This window comes from Manis javanica, chromosome 1 (assembly GCF_040802235.1).
Source record: "Manis javanica isolate MJ-LG chromosome 1, MJ_LKY, whole genome shotgun sequence".
NCBI lineage: Eukaryota > Metazoa > Chordata > Mammalia > Pholidota > Manidae > Manis > Manis javanica.
The window spans coordinates 122,567,348-122,589,065 of record NC_133156.1 but is presented as its reverse complement, the minus strand read 5'-3'; the positions used below and the strand labels follow the sequence as shown (position 1 = coordinate 122,589,065).

Genomic DNA, 21,718 nt, shown 5'->3' with positions numbered 1-21,718 from the left:
TGTTTCTGTTACTTCTAGTTTTGCCATATGGTTTAGTGTCCCTCAAACTTGAGTAGAGTAACTCAATACTGAACAGCAAAATAAGCCAAAGACAGCAGAGCTAAGGCTCAGACATGCGTCCCGAATCTGGCACCTTTTCCCTTCTCTCTGTGGTCACAGGGTGGCACTCCTCTCCCACTGGTGTTTGTCCTTCCCTGTTGCTGCTCCTCCTAGGTCTCCTGCACACTGTGCTTTCCTCTGCTCCAGGCTCTGTCCCCGGCTGCCTCTCTTCTTGATCCACATGCTGTCCTTGGATAAGCTGTGTCTTGTACACCCACACAGGCCAGAACTCTCAAATCCTCATCGCTGCCTCACCTCTTTCAAACGAACTCCAATTTCTAATTACGTAGACATCCACACCTGAATTTCCTCCAAGTACCTCAATATTAGCATAGCTCTACTAAGTACCTCGGCATCAGCCTCCCTTTAGAACTTGCTCTTCCTCCGTCTCGCTTGTTCCAGTAATTCACCCCCTCATCCTCGCTGTGAGCTGTGGGTGTTATCTCCTTGTCACCCACATCCAGCTCATTCTCATGATGCTGACTAATTAATTTTCTAAGTGGTACCATACTGGAAGAAACATTTTCATTTGGCAAAATCCTTCTGAATTTTAAGTGAAGAAGGGAATTACTTGTAGCAATTTATTTTGAGGCCAAAACTATAGCTAATACTTGAAATGTGTATTTTGGGTCTTGCCTGTGATTGATGCTCACTGGGGAGGAGATGGAGTTAGATTAGATCTCAATGTGCTTGTATGAACCACCTTACAGAGCCTCTTTTTTTTTCCCCCTCTATGTTCAGCCCTTTACGTGTTCAGCACATGGACCTGTCGAATTCTGTAATTGGTGTGTCTACTCTCCAGGGCATTCTGTCTCAGTGCTCCAAGTTGCAGAATCTAAGCCTGGAAGGCCTAGAGCTTTCGGATCCCATTGTCAAGTGAGTGACAGCCATGAGCATGTCACAAAGGCAGTTGTTTTTATTTGTGTTAATTATGCTTCTGTATATTATTGTGGTGCCCTTCTGCCCATTTCCAGATGGACTCCAAATGCATCCAGTTCAGTGTCCTAGCTTCTACACAACTTTCCAGGACTCATCTAGGCAACCAAAGTTTGCACACTAACTATATGCCAGGACCTACTAGGTTCTAGATGTACAATGATGAATAAAGGGCATGGTTCCTGCCCCATTCATGGGAGAGACAGATAATTACAATGCAGTGTGTGTTCAGTGCATTGGTGAATATGTGGCAACAACACACTAAGAGGCCTAATTACATTTAGGGAGGGTGGCCTCTTCAGAGGAAGTGACTCTTAAGCTGAGTATTAAAGGTATTCAGGTTAGAGATCTCTAGGCAATAAAGTGAAGGGAGCAGCTTAGGTAAAGCAGCCAGTGTGTTTCTAAATTGAAGTAGTTGGGAATTGCTGGAGCATAAGGCACAGTGAGGGGACTGACAGGAGGTGAGGATGAGTGGACAGAGACCAGATCTTAATGGCCCCTGCCTTGCTGTAGGAAGTCTGGACACTGCGGTGGCTATCAAGAGGGAAGTGTGGTAAAGAAAGTTGTTCAGTGAAAGGAAAGAACATGTCAGAGTTAAAATTTAGAAAAGTAACTCACTTGGCACCTTGGAAGGTTAATCAGACAATGAAGAAACCAGACTAGTTAGGATGCTGTAGTGTTCATTCTAGTGAGAAAGAACGAAACCTGATGCAAATAATAATAATAGTAACTAACCTTGAGCACTAACTGTATGCCAGATACTAAGTTCTTTAAAGGTATTCTCATATAAGTCTCACAGCAACCCCATGAAATGTGTTCTTATTGATCCCTTTTTACAGATGTGCAAACTGAGGCACGGAGAGGCAGAATAACTTGTCCAAGTTCACCCAGTTAGTAGGTGGCAGAACCATGATTTGAACCTGGCAATGTAGTGTGATTCCAAAACTCTTGCTCTTAATTACTAATATTCACTAACATGAGGCATTTGGGAACATCAAGGAGGGGGCAAATTAGAGATGTTTAATTGGAAGAACCTGGTGACTTAACAGGTAGAAGTGTGCCTTCTAATTCTTCAAAGCTAATTGTAATTGTGGGTGAAATAGAAATATGTTTATTCCACAGCTTTATTTTTTTAACTGGAAAAGTCCATCAATTGGTGTTTCTTGTGCACTTAGTCTTTATTACATTATATCATTTAAACTTAACCTTACCAAGAATGCACTGATACTCCCATTTCACAGATGAGTAAACTGAGGCAAAGCATCCTGCTTGATGTCCTGCAGATAGTGAAATGTGAATTTAAACTCACCTCTGACTTGAAGGCTTGGGTTCTTAAATATTTCACTAGCCTGCTTTCCTCAGAATGCTCCTAGATCAAAGAAGAGGGTCTTAGTGGTATTCTTCTGACATTTTCTCTTTTTCCAGTGATCTTGCGCAGAACTCAAATTTAGTGCGACTAAACCTTTCTGGGTGTTCTGGGTTCTCTGAATCTGCCCTGAAGATTTTGCTGAGCAGCTGTTCCAGGTAGGAAAGATTTGAGACTTGATTACAGAGTTGTTTTTGCAAATATACAATTATCACTCCCATCAGAGTAGAATTGGGTAAATTTTTTGAGCTGTAGCTAACTCTTTGAGCTCTTGATTTGGGTAATGCAATATTCTTTGCCCTCCAAACATTCTTTCTAAGCTCAGGAGCCAAACTGAAAAGTTTGCAAAAAATACACGTGTAGTGAGCTCTCTCTCTCTCTTTTTTGTAGCTATTAAAATAAGGAAGGTTGAGTAGTGTATTTATTATCAGCAGTATGGTTGAAATTAACCTCTTTATGCCTGACTGTACAGTCAAGTTTTTTTCTCTATCATATCTATAGACCTAACATAACTTTTGATTTAATTTGATACATTGCAAATATACATCATAAATTTGGATGATTCCAATAAAAACATCTTTTATATTGTATAATAAGTTAGTATATAAATAAAGTCTACAGAGTTACAAATGTAACTGAGAACAGTCACATTTCTCAGAAAACACAATATTCTGTGTGTTGGGGGGTCCTTTTCAATATCCTTTGGTCTCTGTACCTATGTTTCCTTAATGATCTGTTGAAAGTAGATTGCCTTTGGATAAGAATGTGATCAATGAGATAAAATGTACAGACCTGCATTTGCTCAACAATGCCAAGAATGGGGTGTGGGGTTTACTGGTTGTATGTTGTCTTTGAATCCGTCATTTGCTCAGTTAGCAGAGGCCAAATAAGATGAAGTAGCTTTTTGCAATGTCAGCACCTCTTTTTTAGGCATCCCTGGTACAATCCATCAGTTTTTTAAAGCATTTGAAGCAATTGTTCAGTCTGTCTGGTTATTTGCTAACAACCTGGGTGGTTGAGGAAGAAAACATGGGGGCTAGAATTTCTGTCCTGCAATGAGATTTGATCAGTTAGAAGAGAGGAGAGTGCTCCCTTCCATTTCCAGAAGGGGGCAGCATTCACTAAGGCCTTGGCTCAGATCCTCTGGCAACTTTCTGGGGCAAACTGGGGTGGGAAAGTGTGTCAAGAGGGGAGAAGGCAGCTTCAGGCAAGTAAGGGTCGCTACTTAGAGGAGAGGGGTTCCATGCACAAAATGGTAAGGAATGTGTGGCTTTGTATTTCCTTTGATTGCAGCTTTAGGCAGTGCTACCTAAAGAACTCATTTTTGTATCATGGTTTCATGCTTCCCTATTACTCCTCGTGTGTGCAGATTGGATGAGCTGAACCTCTCCTGGTGCTATGACTTCACTGAGAAGCACGTGCAGGTGGCTGTTGCGCACGTGTCAGCGACCATCACGCAGCTAAATCTTAGTGGCTACCGAAGGAATCTCCAGAGATCAGGTAACTCCCTCCTGGCCACTGGGCCCTCAACAACCGGAGAAGTAGGTTTGATTTATTGAACATCTCCTAAGTGCTGCCTACATACGGTGTCTCATTTAATCTAGTGTGTTGTTCCTATTGCCATTTTTTCCGATTAGGTAGCAGCTTATCAGAAGGGTAAGGGAAAGGGAAAAATCCAGAATTAGAAGTGGAAACCTTTATACTGTAAAACGGTTTACTTTTAAACAGGAGAACTTACTTGAATCAGCTAATTATTGGGTGCAGCCCCAACATAATAATAGGTAAATGTAGTGTTTGATTATTAAGCAGTGGTTCTCAACTGAGGACAGGCATTTCCCCCTCAAGGAGTCATTTGGCAAGGTCTTGAGATCATTTTTATTATCACATCTGTGAGGCGCTACTGGCATCTAGTGGGTGGGAGCCAGGAATGCTAGTAAACAATGCGCAGAACAACAGAATAAGGTGCAAAAAAGAATCTGGTCTGAAATGTCAGTAGTGCCAAGATTGAAAAACCCTGTTCTAAATCCTTTGTAAGTTTGTAAGTTCATATTTATCTCTTATAGTCTAAGAGGACAATAAGGTTGCTTAGATGAACACAAGCATTTGGAGTCAGGGGTGATATGTGACAGATATAGCCTTTATAAGCCTCAACTTTCAGTTAATTTTATTTGCCTAATACTGACAAAATCTTAATTTAAAAAGATGAAGTGAGTACAAATTGAAGATTTTTTAAGTGGCTTCCCCTTGTTCACAGGCTGTGGGCTATATATACAAAGACTAGTTAAGCAAGCAATGCACTTCAACCCTATCTTTGCATCTTGATGTTGGCATTAGCTCACTTGAATCTAAATGTTTTGTTTATTATAGTCTTTATCCTACTTTAAAGACTTGAATCAAGCATTTGCAAAATGTATCTTAAAAGTAGTTTTTAAAGTAGTATTTTAAAACTACTTCTCCAGGGCATGATGATATGATGTGGCATCTGGAAAGTAAGGTATCTATCTCATCAAGCTACAGAAAAGAGGAGCTAGATTCTCATTAGCAGCTAGGGGTTCCAGTCCTTTCCCCATCATAAGTCCAAAGCCCTGCATTTTTAGACAAGGAGAATGTTTTCTTTAGAGACCTGTAAAAGCAGTTGTTTTTTGACTGCTCCCCTCCACACACAGTATTTCTGTTCCAAGTTTTTTCCATACACTATGTTAAATCTGATACAGTTTTGTATAGCCATTCTCAAAAATACATAAAATATGGAATAAAAAAGAAAACTCATCTTGTTTTCCTTAAAGCAATAATCAATAATAAAACAATCATCAGTAATCTCACTAACATCTTGCTGATCTTTTTCCTGTACAAAGTGCTTTTAAGAAGCATATGGAATACTTTGTGGTATGGGGTGTGTTTTTTTTCAGATCACTCCATTTTCAGTAGCTACACCACATCATTTCAATGGCTATGTGATATTCCATCAAAGAGATGTGGAATAACTTGTATTGATTCAATAATAATTTGTTCAGTTGATACCCATGTGTGTAATGGATGTTTAGAATCTTCCATTTTTCCCTTTATAAATAACTTAGTTATGGACAGAGACAAATCTTCAAGTGCTTTCCTAAGGATGAATTCTGAAAAGTAGAATTCCAAAGTCAAGAATTAGGCTCCGTTCACAAGCTTTAGATATATACTTCTTGCCCAGTTGCCTTCCGAGGATTTTAAACTCCCACCAGCAAGCATCCTCTTAACGTGGAGTCCACTGGTTGTTCCTCTCCGTTCATCCCCAAGAGGAGAAGGCAGTGCCCTGTTTACATTTCCCTCCCATATCTCAATCTCCCATTTGAAAAATCTTTATTGAGAGTTTTTCTGAAATGAACTGAGATTCTGGGTACAAGGTTGAGAAACTCTGCTGCAGGCAAACCTGTAAAAGCAGTTGTTAATTTTGTCCAAGTTTGGCTTTAAGCTCTTCTCTTTGTTCCTCCAAAAAAAACCTGATAGCCTGTTTACTGAGTTTTGGCAGGAATAGTAAGTTATAAAATCTGGCTTGCTAGACACATTCAGGGCAAGGACAAAGAGCATAAGTTGAAGTGTTAGTTTTCTTAATTATACAGTGGCAGTCTGAGATTTTTAAATTAATGCCTTTAACAACGGCGCACTCTATTTCATTATATAGAAGAAAGTATGGATTTCATTTTAGCTCCTAGACTGATGCCAGACTGCCCAGGGTTGAGTAACCACTCTGCCTTTTCCTGGGTAGCCTTGAAGAAGTTGCTTAACTTCCCTGTTCCTCAGTTTCCTCACCAATAAAAAGGAGATAATAGTAGAACCCACTTTTTTTGAGTTATATTAAAGAATTAATGAGTTACTACGCACACAGCATGCTAAACCATTCTTAGCACATAATAAGAGTCAGTAATTGTTGGCTGTGGTTATTGCCATCGCACTCACCCACCCTGTCACCCTGTGGGACAGTAAGTGCACACTGTCTTAGAGGACCTCACCTTTGGTCTTGGGTTTGACCTTGACTTCTCTAGCTGAAATTGCCTCTCCTTTAAAATGACAAAATAGATTAGGTGACTGTTGTTTACTAACCCTTCCCCAGAGGGACGGCAGGGCTTTGATGAGGGCTGGAGAGGTTGACTGACCAATTTTATCCCCCAAGGTTTTGTTCTTTTCTAGGTGGTGTCAACGTAAGATTTGTTGATGGCTGATTGGCTGGCTAGATGATGGGTCACTCAAAATTGTATTGTGCACGTCTTCATTTTTTAGTCATTCATTAAACAGATGTTTATTGAGCACCTACCATGCACAGAATCCTATTCCAGACTTGGGAGATGTAGCCTTGAGAAAAACAGATAGTCATCCTTGTGCAACTTACATTCTAGTGAGGAAGCCAGGCAATCATCAAATAACTAAATGTGATGAAAGGAGTGAAAATATGCAAGGAGGAAAAGCAGAGTGTAGCAGGAAGGGGCTATGTAGATGGAATGGCCAAAGAGATGGCCTCTCTGAGGAAGTGAGTGGAGACCCGAATGAGTAGAAGAGTGAGTCATATATGTGAAGAAGACTATTCTAGGACTAGGGACCAGCAAGTTCAAAGGCCTTGATAGGGGAGCTGGTGTGTGAGAGAGCAGGGGGGACAGTCATAGGAGAAAAGATAGTCAAGGGTTCTCCAAGCCAAGGCCAAAGCTTGGTTGGGATTTTTTTTAGAGATGGGAAGCCATTGGGACATTTTGAACAGGGAGAATCTGACTCATCTTTTAAAAGTCTTATTCTGGTGCTGTGTTGAGAAGACTGTAGGAGACTTGGGTAGGAACTTTGAAGGTGGTAAGAAATTATTTGATTTGGGACACATTTTGAAAGCCAACATAGCAGGATTTGGTGACAGATTAAATGTGGGATGTGAGAAAACAGTCAAGTAGGACTCCCAGGGTTTTGGCCTAAGCAACTGGATCAGAGAAATTAGCACTTGCTGAGATGGAAAGACTTCAGGGAAGTAGCAGATTTAGAAGAGAAATCAAGTATTTAGATTTAGGCATGAATTTGAGATGCTTGTCACATACCTCAGTGGGTGTGTTGAAGAGGCAGTTTAAAATTAAAGTCTAGGATTCAGAGGAGGGAATGGGGCTGAAGATAATAGGTGTGAGAAGGAAAAAGAAAAACTCAACAATTAATGAGTTTGTTTTTAAAAAGTAAATAACATCTATTGATTGATTTTCTGAATGAAAAGTAGCACATTAGACTTTCTTCCAAATTCTGAACTTATCTGTAGTTCCACCACCTCTGGTAACTGCAGTTAATGTTTGGGTGTATTTCCTTCCAGCCTTTCCCTTCCACTTTCTTTCTCTGTGTGAGTTTGTGTATAAATATGAGTTTATAGAGTGTGTTTGAACTAAATTGAAGTTACACTGCATTGTATTTTGCCTTCACTATACAATACATCCTGAGTATTTTTTGGGGTCATGAAATGTCACTAAAAAACTTTTCAATAACTACTATTAGCATTGTGTTCCACAGAATGGATGAAGTTCAATGTATTAAACTAATTGGCATAGGGGCTATTATAATTGTTGCTAAAATTAATATCTGTATGCACATTTCTAATTATTTTTCTACGAGCAGACTCATTGAACCAACAAGAAAAGTGGATAATGCTCTGAACACTTTTTTTTTAAAATCAGTTCACTCTCAAAAATAAAAAATCAGTCTGCTCTCTTGAAAGGCTGCATAAAGTTAAATATCCAACTTATAGTATGTGGGGAGACCTGCTTCATTATATTTCATCAATTCTGGATATTGTAATAGATTTTCATTTGCTGGATAAAAAGCAATATTTTATTTTATACTTGAAGTCAATATAATATTGTTATGAACTGTACTTCAATAAAAAAGTCAAATAAATAAATAAAAATATGTGTAAAACAAGATGAATGATGAATATCCAGAAAAAACTGAGTATTTGGCATGTATAAAAATGTTAATAAAAACTATCTTCTAGATGCACGGATTTTCAATCTTAAAAGTTTTCAACTTTTGTGAAAATCTGATATTTTTGTATTAAAATACTGAGGCACCTGCATAGTGTCTCCCAAAGTGGGGGAGGGATTAATTTTGCCTTTCTTGCTCCATTTTTATCTCTGTATTTTGCAAAATATCTCTTCATGTTCTTTGCCCATTTTCTATTTTTATCTTTATGTAAGACCATTACCTCTCTCTTCAATGTGTTGGAAACATTTGCTCCCAGTTTTCTTAAGCTTTTTAAATTCTGTTTGTGTTTTGTTTGCATTAACATGGTTGAGTTTTAAAATTTTTATGTAGTAAATTATCAGTGTTCCCTTTATGTTTTTTTTTTGTGTTCAGAAACTCATTACCTATCCCAACATCCAATGAATAATTGCCCATATTCTTGCATTTAGAACTTTTTAATACAAGTAGAGTGGATTTGGATATGTTTTTTGAGATGGAGAAATGAATTTTTCCTGGTTTTGGTAGCAATATTATTTTTTAATAATCCATGATTTCCCCTATTGATTTTCTATATTATTTTTATTTTATTGAAGTATAGTTGATAGATAATATTATATTGATTTCAAGTATACAACATAGTGATTTGACAGTTACATACATTATTAAATCCTCACCATCAACTAGTGTAGTTACTATCTGTCAATCTAGAAAGATGTTACAGAATTATTGACTATATTCTTTGTACTGTACTTTCATCCATGTGACTCACTTACATTATGATTGAGATTTTGTGCCTTTTTATCCCCTTCACCTGTTTCACCTGCCCACCCCCACCCTGCTCCAATGTAACCACCAGTCACTTCTCAAGTATCTGTGAGTCTATTGCTGTTTGTTTTGTTTTGTTTCTAGATTCCACATACAAGTGAAATCATATGGTATTTGTCTTTATCTGCCTTGCTTATTTCAGTTAGCATAATATCCTCAAGGTCCATCCATATTGTTGCAAATGGCAAGATTTCTTTTTTTATGGCTTAGTAATATTCCATTGTGTATATAAAGCACATGTTCTTTATCCATTCATTTATTGATGGACACTGGTTGCTTCCATATCTTGGCTATTGTAAATAATTTGGCAATAAACATAGGGGTGCATATAACATTTCAAATCAGATTTTGTTTTCTTCAGGTAAATTCCTATAAGTGGAATTATTGGGTCTTATGGTATTTCTATTTTTAGTTTTTTGTGGAACCTCCATCCTGCTTTCCGTAGTGGGTGTACCAGTTTACATTTCCACCAATAGTATATGAGGGTTCCCTTTTTTCCACTTCTTGAACCCCCATTGATTTTAAGTGTCTCTTTTATAATATGTTGTTTGCTTATATATGGCTGTGTTTGGTCTTGCCTTTTGCTATTGTGAATGGGATTTTTTTTTTCCTTTTATTTTTCCAGCCAGTTATTACTGGTATGTAAGTAAGCTATGGATTGTTGTTAACCAGTCATTTTACACAGTTCTCTTCTTACTGTTTCCAATAGTTTTTCAGGTGATAGTCTTATCATGCCAGGATGAAAATGCCAGGATAATCTTACATGCCAGGATGAAAATTTTGTTCATTCTTTCTAATCGTATGTGACTCTCATTGCGTTTATTCTGAACTTCTAGCCCAGTTAAATGACAGTGTTGGTAGCAGATATCCTTGTCTATTCCTCATTTAATAATGACCTTTTTTTTCTAGATGTCTCTACCTTAGTGGGAAGGTGCCCCAATCTTGTCCACCTAGACTTGAGGTATTTATTTATTTACTTATTGTAAAATAAAATTGCCCATTGAACTGAGGAAAGGATCTTAATATGTGGAACTGAAGGAACTAAGCCTTAGATTATTTCTGTCTTCTCCGCATAGAACTGGTGCATGAACTTTGAATCTGTTCTTCTACCCTCTTACAGTGACAGTGTCATGCTAAAGGATGACTGCTTTCAGGAATTTTACCAGCTCAACTACCTCCAACACCTATCACTCAGTCGATGCTATGATATAATACCTGAAACTTTACTGTAAGTATTTTCATTTTTTTAAAGCTAATAGAAAGCGTGAACCAAAAGAGATGTCATTTGGTATTAAAACTTCTTCTCATCAATAGCAGCTGTTTAAAACTTACACATCAATATTCACATACCATAAACTGGTTAGGGAAGAGCAGCAAGATAGGAAAAACAAGGTAAAAGGTTTTGCTTGAAATGTCTGTAAAGTTGAGTTGACTGAGATAGTTCATTAAACATTTTTTTATTTAGCTGTGAACAAGTTTAAATAGTAGGCTACTGTGCTAGTATCTGTGGAGGACTTGCAAGAAGATAGCCTTTGCCCCCCAGGGAGCTCAGAGTATAACTGGGGAGGCCAACCCATTGTGGGGTTTTTTGCCCCCCAAATTTTTCAAATCAACTCTAGTTGAATCCAGAAGCCTCCATCTGGGCTTAGAGGAAAGTTCTGCAATCTTCTAGTGATGTCAGTGCTGGATGGTCAAGGAATGGGAAGAATAGAAATGTGTAAGTGGTAAATATCTTAAGAGTCTAATGCTGTCTTCAATTAGTGGGGAGAATAAGGTCCAAATGAGTGAAGTGTCTTACCTGAAACTGTAATGCATTAAGACTGAGTCGGGTCGACATGCTCAGTATCCTGGACAGAATCTGGTCCTTTCTTTTAGGAAGTGTTATACCCAAATCATCCTGGGAATAATATAATCTCTATATTTTTTTAAAGTTTCCTTTCTTTCATTCCAAAGGGCTGGAAAATTCTTTCTCATGTCAAGTGTACATAGGTAGCAATTTTATTGAAAACTGCAAGAAGGCAGTATCTTGGATTTGGTTAGGTCTCCTTCTTTCTTATTCCAGCCAATATGCCCCAAATGAGGCTGCTGACCTCATATAGCTCACTACCCAAATGAAGGTAACTTAGCTTCTGGTTCTTACAAAAGAAGGGTGGTGAATTTCAACAAAGAATCTGTGTATGTGTTCCTCAAATTATTGGTCAGATCTTGTTAGTTTCAGAGTTAATGAATAAATTAGATACTTCAGCTATACAGAGTTAACTAGTAGAATTAGGAAGCCTTATAACTGTATTTTAAATTAATCACTTTAATTGGTCTTGGGGCTCAGGGCCTTAGTTGGTATCTCATTCAGAAAAGCACCACCAAAAAGGGATGCCAGTATTTATTTTCATGGCTCTTAGATGTTAGAGTCTAAATTCATATTCATGGAGCACTTATGAAAATGTCCTGATCCTTCTAACATCCGAAACTCCTGGGAGCCTCTACTGCCTACCCAAAAAGATTTCTCCTTCATACGTTCTTTCTTGTCCTTGCCATCTGCCCTCAAACTTCCTTGCCTGTGCAGCCACCAGGAGTGTAGTAGTCATTCTTTTTCAGGTGCTTTTCTCAAGAGAATCTATCCCTGTGTCTTAATTGTGTTACTTATCTTCAAGGAGAAAGGAGGTAAGTAGGTAATCCCAAGATGCTTTTTCTCCAGCAAAGGCTAAGGGAAAGCTGTGAACCCTTGCATTTTAAGTTTTATTGAGTAGGGTACCACCACCTACAAACAGTGTGAATTGATTGGTAAGGGCATGGGCCTGAAGTTAAGAGGCGTTGGTGTGAACCCCCACTGCATTTTTATGATTTCTCTAAATCTTATCTTGAAATAAGAAAAACAGGGGCATCAGGAGATATATATCCATATATATATATTTAAGTCAGGCTACCACCAGAATAGAGTGAGAACAGAGAGAAGAAAGATGCTATCCTTGAACCTTAAGGTAAAAGAATATGTTTCTTTAGACATAATGTAAATAGTATACTTGTTTACTCTGTGAATCCATGAACATGAGTTTGCTGGTACCCTGTCCTTAAAAGTTTCTCAAGATAAAATGTCCTTTCTAATTTCAGTCATTCTGACAGCTGATGTATTTGAAATTCATAGTAAGAATTCTAGGATTCTCAATAGTAATTTCCAAAAAGCTAAAGAATTTTTATTTCTTATCTCAGAAGTGGGAAGATACAATTTTGAGTGTTTTTCTTCTGTAATATCTTTTAAAGTACTTGGGAAGGTAGGTTTTTCTTCCTCAGAATATCTCATTGTATTTATTTCTTTGTGCCTTGATTGGTCTTATACCATGTGTGTGAACTTCTGATTATTCCATATTTCTCTTTCAAGTAAGAAACTCAAGATGGAGATTGTAAGCTGATCTGAGATTAGGAGAGACTAAATAAAATCTCTGGTGGCTAAAGACTTCGTAGTTGAGAAATTTAAGATTTTATAAGGGACACAGGATTATGTAGGTGAAGTAAGGAGTAAGCCTGTGAAAGTGTTCATAAATACCTTTTGTTTACTAAAATTAAACAAAGATACTCAAGGCATCATCAGTGTCATTTTATGCTTAAAATAGAAATAATGGCTCTTAAGTCATTCATTTCTATTTACTCTCCCTGAGTTTGCTTGAGAGTCTCTTCCATTATAATTTCAAAGATGGATGTAAATTTGTTGTGCAGTGTTGTAGGATATAGACATAAGAGGCTTTTTTCTTTGCCCTCAAGATTTTAAAGACTTTACAATTTGAGACTGGTCCTTCGTCCACCATCCCATCTTATACAGCTCATTTTCTTCTCACATGTAACACCTGAGTGTCTCCTAAGAGTCTGATGTAATTTCCTTCTTCTACTGTCACAAGAACATTTCTTCTGCTATCAACCATACCTCCTTTTCTTATTCCCATCTACAGTTTCTTCTTTTAAATTCCCATCTACAGTTCCTTCTTTTAAATTCACTACAGAATGACATACAGTTTAGCAATTTGGATATCCCAGAACCAAAATCCTCATGGCTATTACAAAGTTCTCATATACTCAAATTTCACAGGATTTAAGGTTGGGACAGGATTGCTGTCATCTGAAGTGATAAGTATAAGCATCTCTGTATTGTGATCTTTATAGTCCTGTCTCTTAACTCCAGAGATTAGTTTTCTTTAGGAACAAAAATTTGTTCTTACTGATTTTCTTTTTGGTTTACTGTGATCTCCAGATTTTATTGTCCCCCTATGAACACAAAGCATATTTTATTAGACAGTACTTTCATTTTCTAAATTACCCCTCATCTGTATACACATGAAATGTCTGTGGTGTTTAAGACACTTTGTTGAGTGTAGAAAGAATATGTTGAGAAGGGTAGTGGGCAGACTGGGAGGGCAGGATAAGCAAGGAAAGTTGTAAGGCCTGCTGGAGTTCTCTAAACATGAGGGAAGCATCAAAGGTTTTGGGGCAGGAGAGTGATATAATCTGAGCGAGGCTTTAAGAAGATACCTTGGTCATCGCTATATAGAATAGGCTAGAAGGAAGGAAGATTGGAGTGACAGTTGTAACAGGTGTCAGTTATAAGGAAAGTTTGTTTTTTACATAGTGTCTGAAAATACGAAAATATAAAAGATGCTTCTAACTTTAGGTCATTGATGTGTTGTTCATTGATCGGTAGTGGGATTTTGTTGAAATTCCAAACTAAATATTCCCTTTCCTGAGACTTTGTACTATGTGTCCCAACCTGGAGCAAATACAGATCAGAGAGGTGAATTTCTAAGCATACAGATCTAGGTAAAGAAGAAAGAATCATTACCAGAATGTATTTACTTTGGGGAAACAGGTTCCCTTTTTTGTGGACTGGAATTTCACTGTTGACAGAGTTGTATTTCACCTAGTGGGAAATACCTAAGACCAGGACTGGCTCATATGTGGCAAAAAAGAATAGTTGTATGTAGAGAGGTAAGATGGATATTGCCTCCTATAAAAGTGTGACTGGTCACCACCCCTTTTCTCCATCTGCACCCAACTACATAACCCTGTCTAGAATTTCTTGGTAGTCACTGTTAGGCTTCATCAGATGTAATGGACTTGTTGGATATTCATCATTATTAAGAAGTTACCTTACCTTTTGCTGCTATCTTCTTCTGAGACCAGGAGCCCATGTTCAAATAAAGGTCAAGTCCATATTCTTAAATTACATATAACCTGTGGTGATTCCAAGTGATGCCACTATAAAACATCAACTTTCACCATCACGAGCTTGCTAGCTGCTCCCTAACAACACAGTAATATTTTTCAGTGTAATCAACAACAGAGAAAGGAAACAAATACAGTTCCATTTTTAACAAACCTCAGAGTTTTTAGATTGTTAGAAATTTAACAAAATGTTGCCCAAGCTATGGCCTGTGCTTTCTGGTTAGATTCACGTTTGCTTTTTTCTTAAATCATTGATTGCAAATTACATTTTCAGTTTGCATTTTATAGACTATGATACAAATGGTAAAAACTGGGTCGTGTAACTGTAGTGAAACAGTTTCCATAGATACTGCTACTCTGAAAGTCTCTCTTTCTTTCCAGTGAACTTGGAGAAATTCCCACGCTAAAAACACTACAAGTGTTTGGAATTGTGCCAGACAGTACCCTTCAGCTGTTAAAGGAAGCTCTTCCTCATCTACAGATCAATAGTTCCCATTTCACCACCATTGCCAGGCCGACCACAGGCAACAAAAAGAACCAGGAGATATGGGGCATCAAATGCCGACTGGCACTGCAGAAGCCCAGTTGTCTATGAAGTATTCATTGCAGGATGGTGTCTCCTCTTTTCTTTGTAACAGGGAAAATAGGCAGGAAGCCCACTTGCTGGAGCACTCGCTATTTTAAATCATGGTTTTCCCTTTGCCTTCATTCCGCAAGTGTATTAGTGAACTATTTGAGAGAGAAAACTCGAAGTGTTGCTCTTTTAAAATGACTGCAAAAGCTTCCAGCACTGCTGTGCCCAGAAAAGCCTAAGTTTTAGGCCTTTTGAAATTTTAGGAGTGAGCCTGTAATTTCAAGATACTTTAAAGACATACATTTGAGCCACCTCTTCCAAGTGCCCTTCTTATTAAATCTATTTGGAATTAAGCTTTAAAATCACGACCAGCAAATCATTTTCATAGCCTGAACGGTAACTTGGCACTCTTCTGTTTAAATTTTCAATGTTGCTGTATAAGACATAGATTGGAAGAATAAGAAGCTATTTCTGTTTGTACTGAACAGAAGGAATCATAGAATAGTATGAAGCAGTCCCTTTTTGGGGGGTAGAAAACAAAAAATTCACATTTCAACTTTACCTTTAGATTTGAAATTAGTTCATGGAAATAAATAGCCCTGGATAACTCACCTTAAAACCTAAATAAAAACCAACCAATCTACCAGACATAGAACTAGTATAGAATTTGAAGGCTTAAGAGGCAATTTTCTATGACAGGTTAATCTGAAATTTCCTCTGATACACGTTAATGAAGTCTCCTTTATGTACTGTGTTCTCAGAATGCTAAATTAGTTGAGGAAATATAACTGTGGCCATCTAACTGTGATCAAATTATGTTAACATGGGTTCTTTAGCTTTTAAAATGACTTGCTTTGTTTTAGAAAGGTGATAGTAAGCAGCCAGTCTCTATTGAAATGTAGGATTGAAATGCCTGCTGTTTTCCTTTATCACTGAGGTTCTCGAGATTATTTTCATGTTACTCTGGAATCAAGTGTCTTAAACTGTCCTTTTTTATTGATCTCCCACAGTAATTGTTCAAAACTACCCATTTTATAAGGTTACTGAACTTAAGAGTTCCCTAAGAAGAACTGCATGTTCCTTCAATTAGAAATACATACTAGGAGCAGGTATATGTTCCCTACAGTTTCAAAGCAATAAGCACAACTTGCACCTGCATAAAAGTTAAGATTCAGGCGTTAAATCTTTTGATATCATCAGGTATTTTTTTAATGGTATATAGAAGAAAAATAATTAAATCCTACTTAAAAACATAAAATACTAATTTCTTACTTGAATTGATGAGCTCCCCATATATTCAAAATGGAAAAGCCAGTCCCATCATTTCTATTGTTTTTTTTAAATCAGATTTTTCAAATATTAAAAATAATGATGTGAAGTGCCCTTATCTGCTCAGACCTAAGGAAGAACATTTTAAAGTAGTGTTTGATAGGAAATGATTATGGTTTAATTTTGTAGTAGTTAATTAAAAAGTGCTAAAGACTACGTGAAATTATTGTTTACAGATTAGTGACAAGGGCTGGTGGTAGGATCCTAGTTGGAATCTGACTTCCAGATGCCCTTAAAAATACAGTGCTTCCAAATTCAAATCCAGCCATAAACTATTTTGCTAATGTATCAGAATAATCTGTATTTTTGTATGTGACTTCTACTTTTATAGACTTGTTTTAAAATAAAACACATTTTTATAAAAGTGAGTATTTCAGCTAAGTCGTATTACTTTTTTCTTTGTTACTTTTTTCTTACGTCTTATAGTTAAAATTAGAAAGCATTTTATGTGGTGTGCTATTTGTCTCCACTCTCTAAATAAGGCTCTGCAAAGTGAGTCCTAAAATGGCCCTTTTTTCCTATGTCATATGCTTGTTGTCAAATTTAAATGGTTTACAATACTTTCTGATAAGGTGCTAAAGATAGGCTGCTTATTATTTTCAATGTGCTTCTAGAAGTGATAACATTTCTGAAACATTTGAAATGTTTATGATTAATGTGATAGTCAAGTATAATCCATAAAAGTCGACTAGTAGCACTTTTTAAATACAGACTTAATCAGCTTATACTGTGTATTTCTCTCATTAGAAAACTATTTGAAGAGTTTACCCTATAACCTGACTTCCAAGAATTCAATTCCTTTGAAACCCATCCATTCAAATAATGGAATAGTGACTCTTGAATACTACCAACCCTTTTTGCTTTTTTTGGAATTATTGCTACTATGCTCCTTTTTTTGTTCGTAATTATGAAAAATGTCAAATATGTGCAAAAAGTAGAGAATATGATAAACCTCATCATCCACTTTGGTCATTAACTCACAGCCAATCTCATTTTACCCATCATCTCATCCATACCTAACACACACACACACACACACACACACACACACACACACATACACAGCTTATTTTGAAGCAAAACCCAGTCTTCTTGAATATTTCAGTATATGCCTCTGAAACAGAGTCTCCTTAATTAATTCTGAAACATTAAGCATCAAGATGATGTTGAAAATTCCCCATTGTCTCAAGTGTTTTCTTACCTGGGTTTGTTTTGATCAGGCTCCAAGCATGTATTTGACTGACATTCTCTTAAGTCTCTTGATCTTTGGGTTCCCTTTTTTTTTCTTTGCATTTTATTTATTGAAGAGACTAAGTTGTTTGTCCTGTGTCTCACATTCTGGAATTTGCTGGTATGATCCCTGGAGTGACACTGAACAGGTTAATCTGTCCCCTATTATTTCCATAAACTGGCAGATAGTTCTAGCAGCAAAAAGCTCTAGACCAAGAGTGATTTTGCCACCCAGGTGACATTTGGTCAAATCTGAAGGTATTTTTGGTTGTCAGGTAAAGACTGAGGATGCTGCCAACCATACTACCATACATAGGGCAGCTCTCCACAACAAAGACTCAGCTGGTTCAAAATGTCAGCATGCCAGTGTTGCTAAACCCTGATCTGGAGGCTTATTTTACCAAGTTCTTTTCTTTAGCAAGGAGATACTTTTAACTTCTTTAATCAAGAGGCACATAACATCTGCTGTCATTCTGTTCATGATTGTAACATCTGCCTGTGACCCTATGTTTTTCCCTCTATTAAAACCTAGCCTTAAGTTCCAGAGATTGGAGAGAGAGGCACGCTGGCCAAATGCAAAATTTTTATTTCTGGATACAGTAACTTGTATCCCTTCAATCCTCGTAAACTCGATTTAAATCCAACATTTACTGACTACAGTGTGGAGGATACTGTGTTTGAACAACAGCCCATGAGAACTTGCAAAGCATATGAGGAAAGGCACTAAGTAATTCAGGGACTAGAAAGAAACCCTTTCCACTGGATACCCTAATCCTAGAACAACCAAAAAGACAACCTCTTTTGTTATCACTCCTCTCCCCCTCCCCAACTAGCTAGATATCCCAAGGAGTTAAAAAGGTCTCTTCATCAAGAGGCTAACTGATAATAGGTTGAAGTCCTAAAGTCTGTAATAAACCCAATATATGGGTTTTTTACTGATAAATGAATTATTTATTACTTTTTAATGAATCTGAATATTAAAATGCGGATATTTTGATTATTTCTCTAACCAAATACCAAAATATTTACCTCTGCAACTTTGACCATTAATCACTATAATTGAAGGTCTTGAGATGGCAGGGCCATGACTGATAAGAGAGACTAAAGCAGACTAATTTCCATAGCCCTACATTTTAATTCTTTTTCAATGTAAGTATCTTATTGATGAAACCATACATAGAAATGTATTTTGAATTGTAAGATACTGTTGTAATTATTAATCTAATCTGAATATTTTAAATTATTTTCATTACCACAAAGTTGAAAAGGATTTCAGCTATGAAACTTATGGGATTTTTTGTTGAAATACATTAAAATGCACAAATCTTAGTGTACAACTTAATGAATTTTAGTGTATACACTCCTGTAACATGCAGGTCAAGCTGTCAAACATTCTAATTTTTTTCCCCTTCACCTATTTCACCCATCCTTCTCCCTCCTCCTCTATGACAACCAACCACCAGTCTGTTTTCTGTGTCTATTTGTTTTGTTTGTTCATTTGCTTTTTTCAGATCCTACATACAAGTGAAACCATATATTTTCTTTCTCTGACCTATTTCGCTGACTTAATCTGGTATTAAGTCCCTCTAGTGTATTTTTCATTTATTGTATTCTCTTTGTTGAAGTCCTCCCTGAGTGCATCCACTCTGCTCTCAAGTCCAGTAAGCAACCTTATAACTATTACTTTGAAATCTTGCAGGTAGACTGCTTAACTCGGCTTATTAATTCTTCTTCTTGTTTTGTCTTGTTCTCTGTGTCAAGCCTATTCTTCTGTCTCCTCACTGGGTTTAAGGGCTATCTTGAAGGCATGGCCTTGTGTAGGAACTTCCCCTGGGTAGACCTCATGTGCCTGGCGGTTTGGACTGGCTGGCTGCCTGGTGAGTGTGGGCTGGGGCATCCCAGTGCCAGGGCCCCCAGGGTGTGCGCCGGGAGTCTCCCAAGTGGGTGCCAGCTGGAAGCACACTAACAGGACTGCCAGGGGTGCTGGAGTGTGGTCCAGGGAGCACCTGGGTGGGTTCTGGGCCAGGGCTGCACTAGTAGAGCGACCAGGGGCAGAGGCGCAGTTCAGGTGTCTCCCAGGTGGGTGCTGGTTAGAACTGCACTATCAGCTAAAGTAGGGTGAACCCGCATGAGCTCTGTACTAGTGCCGCCTCAGTGGGATGGCTGGATCTCTGACCACAGATGTGTGCAGGTGCGAGCGGAGGCTAGGAGGTGGCCTCAGTTATTTCGGTGCTGGTGTGTGCACCCTGGCCCTGCTTCTGTTCCTACTGTCAACTTGGTGGGGCAGGGTAAACAATGGTGCTCATCCTGCCCCCATTAGTACTATCTGTGATGGGAGGAACATAAACAGTGAGACTCACCAGCACGTCTGCTCCTGGAAAGAAATGTAGCAGTTCCCCCACTGCTTGGCAGGCACTTTAGTTCTGAAAATCAGTTTTTTTCACTTAAGCTGTGGCTGTCCTTTGGACTGCAGCTTTTTTCCTGTGCCCCAGGGCAGGCGAATCTGCACTCTGGCAGCTCAGTGAAATCCCCTCTAGTGCAGAGCCGCGTTGAGCTTGGGGTTCCCTCCATTACCATGTCTCCATCTCTCCAGCTGTTTTTATACCTTGTTGTGTAGAAGGTGTTTTCTCAGGCCTCAGTTCTTCCTTGGGATGAATTGCTCTGTGCGTAGGTGAAGCATGGATGTGTATGAGGAGGAGGTGGGCTCAGGCTCTTTATATGCCACCATCTCAGACCTGCCTTTTACTCAATCCTGGAAAAAAAACCTTGCAGGCTAGAGTATTCTTGGTTGTAGGTTTTTCTCCTCTCATTTTTTTGTGCCACTCCCTTCTGGCACAAATTATGAAATTTCTGCTAAAAACCGGCTGACAATATTAAGGGGACTCCTTGTGCAAGTAGTTGTTTTTCTCTTGCTGCTCTTAAGATTTTCTTAACTTTTGAATTTAAATTATTATGTGTATACTATTGTGGACCTCTTTGGATTCATCTTGTTTGGGGCTCTCTGTGCTTCCTGGACCTGGATGTCTGTTTCCTTCCCTACGTTAGGGAAAGTTTGCCGCTATTATTTCTTTGAGTAAGTTTTCCACTCTTTCCTATCTTCCTCTGAAACCCCTATAATATAAATGTTAGTATGCTTGATGTTGGCCCTGTGGTCCCTGAAACTATCCTTTAAAAACTTTTTTTCTGCTGTTCAGCTTGGGTGATTCCCACTACTCTTTCAGATTGCTGATCCATTCTACCTCATCTAATCTGCTATTGATTCCCTCTTGCATAGTTTTCATTTCAGTTATTGTATTCTTCAGCTCTGATTGGCTTTTTATATTTTCTATCTCTGTATGGACATTTTTATGGTATTCATCTATTCTTTAACCAGTCCAATGAACATCTTTATGATTGTTATTTTGAACTCTTTATCAGGTAGACTGTTACCTCATTTCATTTACTGTTTTTTCCCTGAAGTTTTGTCTTGTTCTTTTGTTTGGAACATAGTCTGCCATCTCATTTTGCCTGACTGTTCCTATGTATTAGGTAGATCGGTTACATTTCCCAGTCTTGAAGGAGTGGCCTTATGTAGAAGGAAGGCATCCTTTGGGGTTCAGAAGCACAATCCCCCCAGTCACCAGAACCAGTGACTAGGGGGCATCCTCTGTGTGGGCTCTGTTTTGCCCCATTGTGGCTTGACTGTGACTTCTGCAGGCATGCTGGTGGGTGGGGATGGTCCCCAACCCTGCTGGCAGTAAGACACAGCCACAGCTGTTGGGGGGGCACTGGTGGACAGAGCTACCCTCATCCAGGCAGGAATTGCTTTGGTAGGGTGCCAGTCCCTGCCAGCTGGGTATGAGGAGGTGGGAGCCCCTTTGGAGAGGTATCTGCCAGGGCAAGCCCACAGGGCAATGCTGGGGCAAGGCAAGCAATGGTAGCAGCAGACTGTCAGCTATGGCACCCCCCAGCACCAGGTCAGCTAGGTAGGAATAAAAGGGTGCCTGCCAGCACTTCCATTCCCAGAGAAGAGCTCCTACATTTCTCTCCCCCTTCAGCACACACCCTCAGATTAATCAGTGACTCTCCATTTATGGCCCAGGTATTCTTCAAACTGCTGCCTCTGTAGTGCATCTTAGGCAAACAAGCTTGTGTGTCAGCTTAAGACTGGAGTCTCAGTTTCCTGCAGCCCTCCAGCTCTCCAAGTTAAGCCT

General features: G+C 38.5%; 1 protein-coding gene across 3 annotated transcripts in view; it reads left to right on the top strand.

Moving 5' to 3' along the window:
• Positions 1–21,718, top strand: part of SKP2 (S-phase kinase associated protein 2) — a 103,923-nt gene that overhangs the window by 17,130 nt on the left and 65,075 nt on the right. For 2 of the 3 annotated variants that reach the window (XM_073237091.1, XM_073237078.1), the window contains exons 5-10: positions 841–975; positions 2,461–2,559; positions 3,771–3,901; positions 10,094–10,145; positions 10,305–10,412; positions 14,774–16,663. In XM_073237091.1, the coding sequence (XP_073093192.1) occupies positions 841–975; positions 2,461–2,559; positions 3,771–3,901; positions 10,094–10,145; positions 10,305–10,412; positions 14,774–14,987 (739 nt within the window). In that variant the 3' untranslated portion in view covers positions 14,988–16,663. Of the gene's footprint in view, positions 1–840; positions 976–2,460; positions 2,560–3,770; positions 3,902–10,093; positions 10,146–10,304; positions 10,413–14,773; positions 16,664–21,718 lie in introns of those variants that run through there. The other variant, XM_073237085.1, reaches the window with a different exon arrangement.